The sequence below is a fragment of the Catharus ustulatus genome, chromosome 4 (assembly GCF_009819885.2).
Source record: "Catharus ustulatus isolate bCatUst1 chromosome 4, bCatUst1.pri.v2, whole genome shotgun sequence".
Lineage (NCBI taxonomy): Eukaryota > Metazoa > Chordata > Aves > Passeriformes > Turdidae > Catharus > Catharus ustulatus.
The window spans coordinates 36141506-36154219 of NC_046224.1; the positions used below are offsets into that span (position 1 = coordinate 36141506).

Genomic DNA, 12714 nt, shown 5'->3' on the forward strand with positions numbered 1-12714 from the left:
AGAATAGCCATTACTTCACTGATTAAATCATTAGCTAACTAAGAGGTTACTAAACTAAAATTCAAAAGTTAATGGAAACTTCATATTGTTGCTATGCAAAATTATCCCCATTCTGTTTTCAAGCTGCTGTGTGTTCTGGTGAAGACCTGTTTTGTCTCTCAGAGCCTGTTGCCATGGATGTGACTGAAATATCGCCAGTTAAGTAATAGCCTCTATTTTCTAAACAAATAAGCAACTTCCTTCTGCAGAATGCTGTGAGTGGACCTTGTGCTACTCTCAGGTGTGCATTGCACTTGCCAAATGCTTTTAAGCACACAGTTCAGCTCTAAGCAAGCAGGTCACCTAACAGGAAGGACCTGCTAGAAGGTGTTGCCTTGCGTGGGCAGAAGGGCTCTCAAGTTTCACACTTGACACCGTTTCCAAATCAGATCAGGTCAACCCTCGCTTCTTCTGCTTACTGGCTAAGAAGATTCATTGTAAACATTAAGAAGTGGAGAAACAAGGAAAGTTTCAACTCAGGCCAAGCTTAAAACCAGAAGTCCAGATGGATGGCATCGCCCCATAAACAGAAATGATGAAGCAAAAGAAGGCGCAATAAACAAATGTCATTTGTATATTTTTGTCTGTGTGATGGGAGCATGATAATTCTTTGTCTGCTTGGAGAAGACACGACAGGACCACCACACTGCAGAGGAGGAAAATCTGTATAATCTTCACATTAACCCCTCAGGTTTTGGGGAAGAAATTCTAATTTTATGGCCCTGGACAAACCATATGGTCTATGCAGCCAGTGTTTTACCTCAGGTATAAGCTGTAGCTTTGCATGCTCATACATGACAGCACGCTGTAGCATGCCAGAAAAAAGAGGCTGCAATCTGACAAAAAGCTGCAGATTTTATGTACACATGGAGCGATTTCCATTAATACATTGAGATTTTGAGACCTTTTCTGTATCAGAAGCTTGTATTAGGATCTGCTATGAAATGACAGAACCACCAGGAGAAGATACAAGGCTCCTTAAAGAAAGTATTCAATAGGAAATTAACATTGGCCTTAGTGTTTAGAGGGGAAAGATCATCCTCCTCCCAAATACACTAAACCAATAATATATAATGACAATAATGAAATTATTTCACTTAGAACACAAATGGTGGCATTATCTCCTCTGTTGCAAGTGCCCTCCAGGGTGCAAAGTGCTGGAGCACAGATCCTATTGCAGTTGAACTGTGCTGACACTTTGAGACAGCAGCCCCTATATATTACACCACCAAATATGCACCCAAGCTATAACTTTGATCACTATGTAACTTCCAGATATAACATAAAGAGCTGCTGGAACGAGAGTTCCATTGCAGAGCAGCTGAATCTGACCCTGGATTTGCAGAAGATTCATACATTCCTGATTAGACAAGGGGCAGATTTACTTAATGAGTAACATGCAATCTTACTGAATCTTTGAAGTGAAACCACCAGTTCTCCAGATGAAAACACTGACCCTGCTGAAGGAGGCCCTCAGCTTTCTGATCAAATAAGTTGGCAAAAATAACTAGATCAAGTGTTAACCAAGAGTTTCATAACAAACAGAATATAGTAATTCATTAGGTAAAAATCTATGTCTTTCTTAATTCTCAGATACCAGTTGTATAAAGTTTCAGATATTACAATTCAGAAAAGTCATTGTTATCATTAATCAGTAGCTCATTTACCCATTGCCAGAAGCATGTTTAGCTCAATAAACCCTTTCTGCCCCCTTGAACTACAGAGTGCTACGAAAGCAATTATAGCAGAAATGGGTTTAAATTATGTCAAAACATGAGTGAAATACAAATTCCCTGATATATCCAGCAAAGAATTTTTGGTGCTATTTAAAGAAAAAAAAAAATCCCAGACGAAAACCCCACTATACTAATTTAGCTCCATTTGGGTATCTATTAATCACTGTTAGGCCACAGAAATTGGTAGCAGTAAGGCATTAAGGTGCAAATTCTGATATCAAAACTAATCAGTACAGTGGCAAAAACTCCTATGAAAATCTAATTCAGTAAAAACTGATGGAACTGGCCCATTCTTGCAGTATAAGTAAAAATCCAAGAAAGCTCTACAAACAAAACAGACTGTCTATTTTGGTATTGTAATATTAATTAGTTATAAAAAGATAGATGAAACCTTAGATTTTTCTACTCAGAAGCCAGCTTTCTGTTTCAAGCACTCTGGCACCCAATTCTGATCCTTCATGCAGGTGATAAATGTGATATAGCTGCACAGTCCCCTCCTTACACTCCCTTTCAGCTACCTCAGAATTTCTGGAGCACAGCCAAAGCAGTGACTCCTGCCTCCTTTTGCAGACAGCCCCAAAGTGTGGCTCTGGGAGAGAAAGCTGAAAATTTGAACAATGCTCTAAGACAGCCCAACATCACACAGGTGTGCAAACTTCTACTGAAAGTGGCTGGGTTCTTTGTTTCTGGTCTTGCTTTTCCAGGCAAGGACTCTGAAAACCACCCAAAAGGGAAAGGATTCTCACTATGGAGGAAAAGATTATTATCTGTTCTTCCTCTTCCACATCTGTTTTTCCTCTTTTTCACTACAGAGAAGGGTTGAGACTTGTTGGGGACCTGGACCATCCCTGTTATTTGCAGTCTGAAGTTACGGAATGAAAGAACGTGTCCACAGCTGGATCTTGATGCTCCCTAGCTATCTTCTGCCACAGAGAGCCTTTAGGGGTGTTCATAGCAGGATATGAAGCAGAGCCCTCCTGAACTTGCCCTGACACAGGCTGAGGCATGTGGAGATAGAAAAAACATTCCTTGAACTGGAGCTAGTCCTCCTCTCAGGCTATCAGTAATGTTGATCCTGCCAAGGCACTTGGCTATTTGCATCCTTTATATTTCCCTTTTTGACAGATACAGTAAAGATCCCTCCCCAATATTGCTATAATATGTTAAGACATCAGTGTTTGCAGCTATCTGCTTTGCTCCTCTGCCAGGATTTTATTACTCAGCAGCAAAAATGGTAGACCCAGACAAGAATCTGCATCTCTAGTACAAAATTTGATGCATTACATCTTTGGTGGAACAAGAGAGCACAGCAGAGTGGTCTTAACAAGCACCTGAGACACAGACAGACATGAATGGAAGGCAGGGTAGGTAGGGACAGCAATGTCTTAAACCATGCCAGCACACTTTGGTGAAAGAAATCTGTTAAATAACTAAATTGGTCACTCTTCTATCCATATGCATCCACATTTACCCAAAATAAATAGGATACACAAAATTACAATTCAAACATTGCATCAGAAAGTCCCTAACTTGTCCACCTTCCTAAATTACTTTGATGAAAGCATTTGTTAGGGTTTTCTTTCACCTTACAAACGTTATTTTTGCAATTTTCATTAATGAAAGTTAGTTGCATATGATGCCATGGTGACTGTACATCATTCATTAAATCTTACTTTTATACAACTAGTTAAATACTACGAAAGACTAAAGATGGGTTTCTCAGTCTTCACTAGACACTTACATTTCTCTCTGCAAAGCAGAAAATTTACAATCATTCAGTAAACTATCTTCTATTAGGGCAATAATGAATGACATAAAAACAGTCTAAAATGAAGCTCAACTACAATAATTCAAGAACATACCAGCTCCAGGGGTTATACAGAAATCCAGATAATCTGGAGCAGGAAACCTGTGTTTCCACAGGAGGTATACAAATAGTTGTGGTGGAGAGAAGGAAGCCACTTCATTTGTGGGACATCAATAGCAGCTGATTTGCTCTTGGGCTCTGTTTTAAGTCCCCTTTCCGCCTACACAAGTAGGAAGATTACGAAAGACACTGGCCCACATTCTGGTCAGTAGAGACTACTTGTTTAAGGAACCACCCCTTGGTAAGAACCCTTTTTTTTCCTTGCCCCACCCCCTTGTACTTCAAACACTTTTAAGCCTTTAGAAATCTGAGTTCTGAAGAAACTGTTCTTTTCTCCTTTATTTTTGATAGGTAATGAAATAACCTGCGAATAGAACCTTTACTAGCAAACCGAAGATCAGGGCTTTTTACTGAAGGTATTAGACACCATGGGATTTTTTGGCATTTGTGCACACTGAAGGCATTGTTCTAGTCTTGCTTTGGTTTCTTACTTCCTGACCTATTTTAATTGGCAATAAATTAATGGTCCATAAATCTGTTTAGCCCATAGTGGTAACTGCTAAATGGTATCACTGTCTTTATCTTGACCCACAAGATTCTCATTTTTTTCTGTTGAGGAGGAGGAGGGAGAGAATAGCCAAGTGGGCATGTGGCACCCAAGTAAGGTCAACCCATGACAGAATGATTAAAAAACAGCCTTCAGGAAAACGAGTTCCCTGCCCCCCTTGTGTGCATTGTCTCTTCCTCTTGTTCAGTGCAATGATAATATTGTCACTCAACTTGCCCCAAAAATCATCACCACTAGTGCTATTTTTTTGCCAGCAGTGGCCAATATCCAACATTCAGACTTCTTGTGTCTCTGATTATCTTAGGAATTAGATTTTCAAGGTCATTCCTTGTTTTCAGCTTCTATAGCTTCTCTCATTTGACCTCAGTTTATGATGAAATAATTACAGAACTCTTTAATGCTTGGGCACTGCCTAATAATTCAGCTGATTTAGACTTGCATATAATTTATTAGGCACACGGAAAGAAAGGTGGAGCTAATTACTTCATTGAGTTGTCCCTTGCAGATGGAATAACCTGTCTTCCTTTATTGCCTACATAAAAATATTATTTTTGGACTATTTCTATTATAATTGTGTCACTATAAGTCATTGATGGGTTTCTGAAATGAGTAATTTGAGTAATTTCACAGGCAGAGAAACCAGCAGACCAGGATACAAATCAAGAGGCTCAGATTCTAATTCCATCTCAGCAATCCTTTTCTATAAGTGATTATTGCTGAATTTTGTGATGAAAAACCTTATTTCTTCAGGACTTTTGTGTTTAGTTTTTGGGTTTCTCTGGTTTTAATCTTGATTCTTGAGAGTTAAATTGATTGGGTTTTTTGTTTGTTCTTTTTTTTTTAGTTTTGGCATAGTTTTTTTAAGTTCCTGATTTTTTTCCCCATAAAATTTTATACATATGTAAATGAAAAAAAAAGCTTTTACTTTTCTAACTCATACTCTTACCCACCATCCCCTTCATCTTTACTATATATTTTTTAAATCAGTAGAGAAATGAGCTAGCACACACAGAAGCCAGTATTTCTGATAAATTCAGCGAACCCTGGTAGAAGTCCTAAAGGCTCACACTTTTCCAGACAGAGCTAATATTCTGTCTGGAACAGCTCCCAAAACAGGCATGTTTTAACAAGTACATTTATGATTAAACTGAATTGTGGAATCAGAAATGCGCAGAACTGGAAGGCTCCTGACAGGGTTTCAACTTTATTCAGAAAAGGGAAACAAACACAGACAGGTGCAAAATCCTCCTAGAATTTCCTGAGGCACATTCCTATTTACAGAGAAGGAAGCCAGCCCTGCTGAAGTAAGCGATCAGTGGTCTTTGTCTCCAGCCACAGGGAGTGTGATGTGCGGCTGCAGGGGTTCCAGAGGGCACGGGGACTCCAGCAGCCTGCATGGCCCTCTGAGGTGGGGTTTGGATGTCTGTGTCCAGTTGCTGTCAGCAGGGGTGGCCCAAGCAGCAGGGTGGGTGTTTGCCAGCCAGCCAAGGTGAACCCATCCCATGTGACAGAGAGCAGTTCCTTTCCATGACAGGCCATTGTCCCCAGAGCCCAGTCCAGTTGGCCTACAGGACAGCTAGAGCTAGAGGGTTCCTTTCTTTTCCTGATCTGTTTTCCAGCACAGACTCACAGGGATAAGCCTGTGGTTTGATCTTTCCATTACAAAGATATCCCAAGTCGCTATAGAAACGGACTAGATGGCCCCACAACATGGTATCCTTGCTGTGAGAGAAGGTAGAAAGAAAAAGCTTTTCTCCATTAAAAATGCTTTCACCTTCACCTTGGAATGTGTAACGCCAAACACATCAAGCAGCTCTTCTGAAAGAGGCTTACCTTTTCCTCATGGTACAGTCAATATGAGACTGTTTCCTCTTCGGCAGAGCCCATCCTAGGCAAGCAGGAGAGGATATGAGCATTCCCAGTGCCACGCTAACATCAGGGCACTGTGAGCTGCATGAGAGCCCACAGGCTCAAGAGCAGGCTGCTCAAATTCATGGGCTATATCTGTACCCAGGGTTATTAAATACAAAGGCAACACCTCTGGTTGAGGAAGTACCTGAGCTAAAGGGTGGAGAATGGAGAACATCGTCAGGAAGCACTTATAGATGCTCACCATACTCATACTGCTGCTGGAGATAGAATCCTAGGCTAAGTGGCCTGGAAAAGCTCCTCTCCAGTTCTTTTTATCACCACTGTTGAACGAAGACTTTTCCAAAGTCCTAAGAAAGCTGTTTGCATCAAGTCCTTTGCATAGCCTTTCCCTGTTCTAGCAATAGTTACAGCTAAAAATGACTATTATGTCAATTTTCCATCATCACATTAATACAACTTGCTTCAAAGGGAGAATTAATAAAACAAGTCCAGTTGTCTCCTGGCAACTAATTTGTGCAAAGAAAATATGCCTAACACACAGGTTCTATGCAGATCAAATGCATTCTTTGACATTCTGAAAAGCATTTGGGAAAAATATTACAGTGCAGGAGTCACCTCTGATAGTTATATGACACTTCCCTTTTGTTTTCCAGGTCAGGATTGAATGATTCAGAAGGAATAGCTTCAGACAACATTTAATCTACTTTTAGGACTGCATAATAGAAGTGTGACACCCAAAAATGATGGATAGAAACTGTTGTCCATCTAGTTAAATAGTTGATTTTGTCTTTCCTCTGTATCATTGTACTATGACATGGATCAAGATGAGAAAAGTTAGAATTTTTCTCATTTCACAAATGTAATTTTGTCAAAATGATAATTTTTTTGGGTTTTAACTACTAGTTGAACATGCACAGTCATAAAAAAAAACATTCCAGATGAAAGAATAAAAGCCTTATTTGTAACATTTTTTACCATTTTACCATTGGTCGTTCACTATTTCCTAGGTCTACATAAAATTTAGTAATTCACTCCATAATGAGATTACCCAATTAGATGTAGTGTTTCTATTAACTGCAGTAGAAAAGCACACTGCGAATGTTTTCAGGCTTCTAGAAGCACTGAGATGACCATAAAATGCTCAGACTTAAGCACTACATTGGCACAGTGCTTCTAATGATTTTATATAACATTTTTCCTTTTTTTAAAAATGAAATCCATAACTTTTCCAATCATGCCTGTAAAATGGAGGAGGCTAAGAAAACTACCATATTGCTGTTATTATGCTGTCTGCACCAGCACATTGAATCATAATCAAAATTTGCATTCATTTCCATGACAGCAAATCTAATTTTCTGATCAGTTTGGACAAGGACCTATCTGCCACTGACCGACCTCCCATCAGCTGTCAATGGCTAAAGCAAACACAAGTCAGCATTAAATGACTCAACATAATTCTCACAAGTATAAGATAACATTAGGTAGAAGCTAAACCCTAATCTACCCATTCTCCTTTGTGATACCACATCTACACCAAGTGATGCATTTTGAAAAGACTTCTCAGGACCATTTATTTAGTGACTTACACTTTATTAGATCTGTACATTTCTGGATGTTTTACTCAAGAGAAAAAATTTCAGAACACAGTTAAAATTTCTTAAGACGCAGCATCATCATGACACTAAAGAGCCTTTAGAGAGACAGTATTTTCAATATACAGTTTCTCATCAAATATTTTATCCTTCCCAATTATCTATGTTTTGGTATATTTTCTTTGCCAATAAAAGTTAATATGAAGGAATTTTTAATGGTCTTTCTAATAGCCAGAGTGCTTAATAAGCTCTACAGTCTCACTTCAGAACCTTAACACAAAAAGCTGTTAACAAATGATCATAATAACAGATTGAATTTTGTTGAATAGATTGGATTTTGTTGCCAAGCATAAGGATCATTTTTACATGTAGTTTAATTATCTGGTTTTCCTATTATATATTTTTAAGTTAAACATATTATGAAATAAAAAATTTATAAAAATCATAAACATCAGACTGGGAAAAGCCACAGTGGCATTAAGTCAATCCATGGCTATTCTGTCTGAGGAACTGATAGAGCTGGACCTTTGGGATCATCAAATCTGTTGTTTGTTGTCAGCTGCATGATCATATGGATTCCATAGGTCAGGATCCACAGTAAAATTATAGATGTCACCAAGCCCATCCAAATTCCAGAGGTGAAGAAGCCTGTACAGTCACTTGCATAGGAAAACTGGTTGTTTATGATGTTGAAGCCTTGAATCTGAAAATAAGGAAAGGTAGATAGATGAGTGCAATTAAGCATAATAGTCCTTACTTTCAGGATATATGTGGTAATTACAAAAACCCACGCCTTTTAACTATCAGTCATACTCTGTCCATTAAAAAACAAGTGAGAACAAAATCCTGTGCAAAACTATTTTCCAGATCTCCTTTTCAACCAGGAAATGAAAGATGTAGAATCCATTTCTTTGGTAAGCAGTAGGTTCCCCACTTCAGAAATCTGTATTATTTTTAGAAGTGAAGTCCCAGAGGGGACATGTGACCAGTATGCTGCATTCTCTGTATTCTGATCAGTATTCTGCATTCACATAATCAGTATATCAGTATTCATCAATCATCAGCTCTGACCACTTCAGAACCAGGAAATGCAAAGCACTGAAAAACATGAGAGCTAAGGCTGCTCAGATCACAAGATTTGTTGAAATAGTCTGGGAGTTCCAGCTAACAGCTCCTTGACAAACAAAATTCCTAGAACCTACTTCAAAATGCATCTAACAAAGATGACCTTTTATGGCTGAGTTTTAGTGAAAGTGCAAGGAGAAAAAAGTTGTGAAATCTTTTCCCCTCCCTCCTTAGACATCAAAGACTCAAAACACAAGGAAAGGCTTGCTTTATTGAGGTATGGGCTATATGTTGCCTATTAGCCTATAAAACATATATAAACTTTCCCAGCATTTAGAAAAGTTTGTAATAGCCCTGATTCGACTGGATTAGCAATGTCTGCAATTCCAGTCCCTCCAACTGCATTATTTTCCTCAGAAAAATCAACGAATTTGGAGATGTAGTCTCTGTCTAGATCCCAGTTTTACAAAAATATCAACAAACTAAATGCCTTTGAGACCACTAACTTTCTAGAAATTTTGTTCAAACCAATCAAAGGATTAGAAAACTATGAATAAAGGGAAGACAATCCCCCCTCTACAAAAATGCATATAATGGCATAAGTACTGATTTGTTTAGAAGGAAGGGAACAAGACTGGTGGAAGATGAAGGAGAGAATTAATCTGATCTCATTTTGATTAATTCTTAAATAATTTTATAAGAAAAATGAAGACTGGGATTCTTATGTATTTACAGAATCCTTGAAATGAGTGTCTAAGGAAAGCATCAAATATCATTAACCCACTAGTAAAGAAATTACATGTTAAAAATTACCATTTTAAATAAAATATCAAATAAAATTTAAAAAATAATTATTTTATTTAAATCACTTCTCTCACCCAAGCAAGAAAGTAAATGATCATGGATTTCTACTTTTATGTGTTCCCACACCATGATTATTCTATGATTTAAAATAAAATAAATGGAAAGCTTGAATTTATTTGTGGTAATAAAAGAGTTTGTACTTCCTAGGAAAGGGTTTGGTACAAATTGAACAAATCTACCATGCAACAAATACATCACTAAGCACTCTGGGTTTGCATTCAGTCATGTCTCAGGTCCCTAAAGTTAATATTTATGTAATATATGTGTTATGAGCAATGTCTGTACCTTCCAGAATGGTGGTTAATAAAAATAATATTATATGAGGAACTAAAGACTCTTTAGGTAATGTGGAGGTGAAGACAATTTTAGTAATTCAACCTTTTAGAAGAATCTTTCCAAGTCAAATCATGGCAGCTAACTTGCATAGACTGTCTGCTTTCACCAAAGGTACTCAGACTTCTGATTAAAGCAGGATTAGTGAAAATAAGCTGCAGGGCTGGACAACTATTTGCACAGTTTTAGAGAATACATGATTGCAAAAGCCTTTGCTTGTTATGCCACTGCTTTGACAACAAGTGAGAATGTGAATAGGAGTCGTGAAATGTAGCCTGAAAGACTTATTGACAATAAAAACAGACAGAAGGTGATGATTTATGTCATTTGTGTTCCAAAAAACGGATTAAAATTCTGGAAAACAATACACATTTCTTACCACATTTACAAGGACTCTCTGAAGTACTTAACAGGTATATACAGTTTAGAAGGGCCTTGCCACTCCTGCTTTAGAGCCAGAAATTCTGAAATTAATTCTAGTGGTCTTATTTTTTTTTAAAACAGCATTATGTTTATTGAACCATCTTGGTGAAAGACTCAATTGTACATTCCTAAAATGCTATGTCTACTTTTAGAAAGTAGATGAAGAATATGTTGGGTTATTTTATTGTTTTTTTGAAGCTTTGTCATTTCTGTGGGGGTGTTAGATACCAGGTAGAAAATGAGAATCTTAGCAGCATATATAGAAAAGTTAAAAATACTTATGTGCGGTTCCCTAATATTTATGAATGCAAAAGTCTTTTGTATACAGGCCTCTGTCCAGTGGAAGTTTTAGTTTTGGTGTTTAGACTAGTCATTCGTCTTCACTATATGTCTGTATTTACTGTTCATTTAAATATTTAAATAATTTAAATGTTTTTGAATGCAGATTTCTCATCATATGGCCTCTGACAAAAACTTTAAAATATGCTGGGTTTGTAGTTCTTAAGTGCACACCAAACCTCTAATTTTTGAACTTTTGAGGTATTTTAGCTAAAAAGAATCAAAATAGTCTTGATTTTGGATTTTTTTAGCAGTTTTTCATCAGTTTCAAAGTACTTCTGAACCATACAAACTACAGAAAAGCAGTGCTTTTGGTGGCAGCCTCCTCTTTAACTTCATTGACAAATATGAGATCCTCAAGAGGACAACAGGTATTGTGGTAGAACAACCACTCCTGTAGCAACAACAACCACCAAAACCCCCACCAAAGCTGGAGCCGTTCTGGTGCTCTGTAGAGGCGTGGTGACACCCTGGGCTGTGAGCATGCCCAGCCAGCATCCCACAGATCTTCTCTGGATGGTACTGAGGGAGGCAGCCCCAGAACTGAATGAAGTAAAGGGGACACCTGTTCAACCTTGCCTAGGAATAAGCTATGAGCAGCTGTCACTGCTCCTCTGTTGCTGTGATTCAGCTTCCAGGACCCAGCATTGCAAAGTACAGTTGTGCCAGTTTGATTTGCATTGGATCCTGGTTTCTAATTCATTGCGTAACACTGACATGAAAATCATGTTCCTCAGCTTCAGCATCAAGATTTTGTGATGACTGCAACTATTGAGCACATCCCACATGCTTTTTTCACCATGATACAGAGTTTGAGGATTTCTAAACCTTATGCAATAACAAAGACTGATACTAAGATCACCTTTCAGAATGCATCAGTGGAAGATACCTGGAAAAGTATGATATAAGTCAGATAGAACTTGGAAATGAGCCCAGAATTGTGACCTTCTGTTTTCACACACAACAGAAAAATACCAGACTGGGAGTTTTCAGGTTGTGCTCCATATTTAGGACTTGATCAGAGAAAAAGCCCTTTCTCAAGAGGAATGGAGATTCTGTTGTCTGAACAGTGTGGAAGTAGCTGCTTTTTCAAATCAGTAAGGAAGACAGGAAACCACTATTTCTAGTGTTGGTTAAGACCACAATGGAAGGATGCCTGCTAAGGTTGGAGCAAGGCCTGTTTACGCTTTAAGAAGGCAGTAGCATCAGTGCATATAGAAACTGAAAGAAAAGATAGGTGGTAAGTATACACTTTGTACTTTCACTGGTCATGTCCTTTCATATCTTAGTGATGTGAAAGCCCTAATTCCAAAGAGCTGACTAGGAAAAGTACAGTTGCATGAACTATGGTATTTTCAGGCCTTTACATAAAAAATAACAAAACAAGGAACCTTCACAACATTGGTATGTACTGCAACATTGTTTTTTAAAAACTGGTGAGACTTGAATTTGTGGAAAATAAATCTAAGGACCAATGCTCTTTCTGTGAGATTTCTGTTGCTTAAGTGAAGTGTCAAGTCTGGAGTCAGATTATTGAGATTTGGTTTGTTCTCAAAATTATAAATACAATTATATCAGCATTTGCATTCAGTTATCATGGGGTTAGCTCATATTTGACAAATAGAGTAAGTTTGGAATGATGCCTATTATTTTCATTACCTCTTTCATCAAAAAGATTCCTTAGTGCAATACTGTTTTAAGATATAAATGTTGTCATGATAAGTCAAGAACAAAGCTTAAAGTAGTAAAGGTGTAATCATCTACATCTCACATATGAACTCTGAACTGCTGCTAAATATGCATAGAAGCTATGTGTCATTCCAAAAAAGCAAACTGCTTTCCTTCTGGGTCATGCAGGAGCTAGTACCATTCCTGACTGAAGTCCATGGCAAACTTCCTTAAATCTAATTGCACTGGGCTTTGTTTCTATCTGCAGGAGCACAGACAGTACACATCACTGAAAACAGCAGCCACACTAAGCCGTACTTCCCTAGGTAAACAATGCACCAAGAAATC

The 12714-nt window shown here is 37.9% G+C and overlaps 2 protein-coding genes across 2 annotated transcripts in view; both read right to left on the reverse strand.

Annotated features, from left to right (window-relative positions):
• SLC13A1 (solute carrier family 13 member 1) overlaps positions 1-3795 on the reverse strand; it is a 42643-nt gene extending 38848 nt beyond the window's left edge. Inside the window, exon 1 of the mRNA XM_033058921.1 lies at positions 3638-3795. The gene's annotated coding sequence lies outside the window, so the exon portion shown is untranslated. The remainder of the gene's footprint in view (positions 1-3637) is intronic.
• Positions 3796-7651: 3856 nt separating this feature from the next.
• The window catches only part of LOC116995251 (V-type proton ATPase subunit S1), a 52024-nt gene continuing 46961 nt past the window's right edge, over positions 7652-12714 (reverse strand). The window contains exon 10 of the mRNA XM_033057760.2: positions 7652-8377. Coding sequence (XP_032913651.1) covers positions 8168-8377 — 210 coding nt within the window. The 3' untranslated portion in view covers positions 7652-8167. The remainder of the gene's footprint in view (positions 8378-12714) is intronic.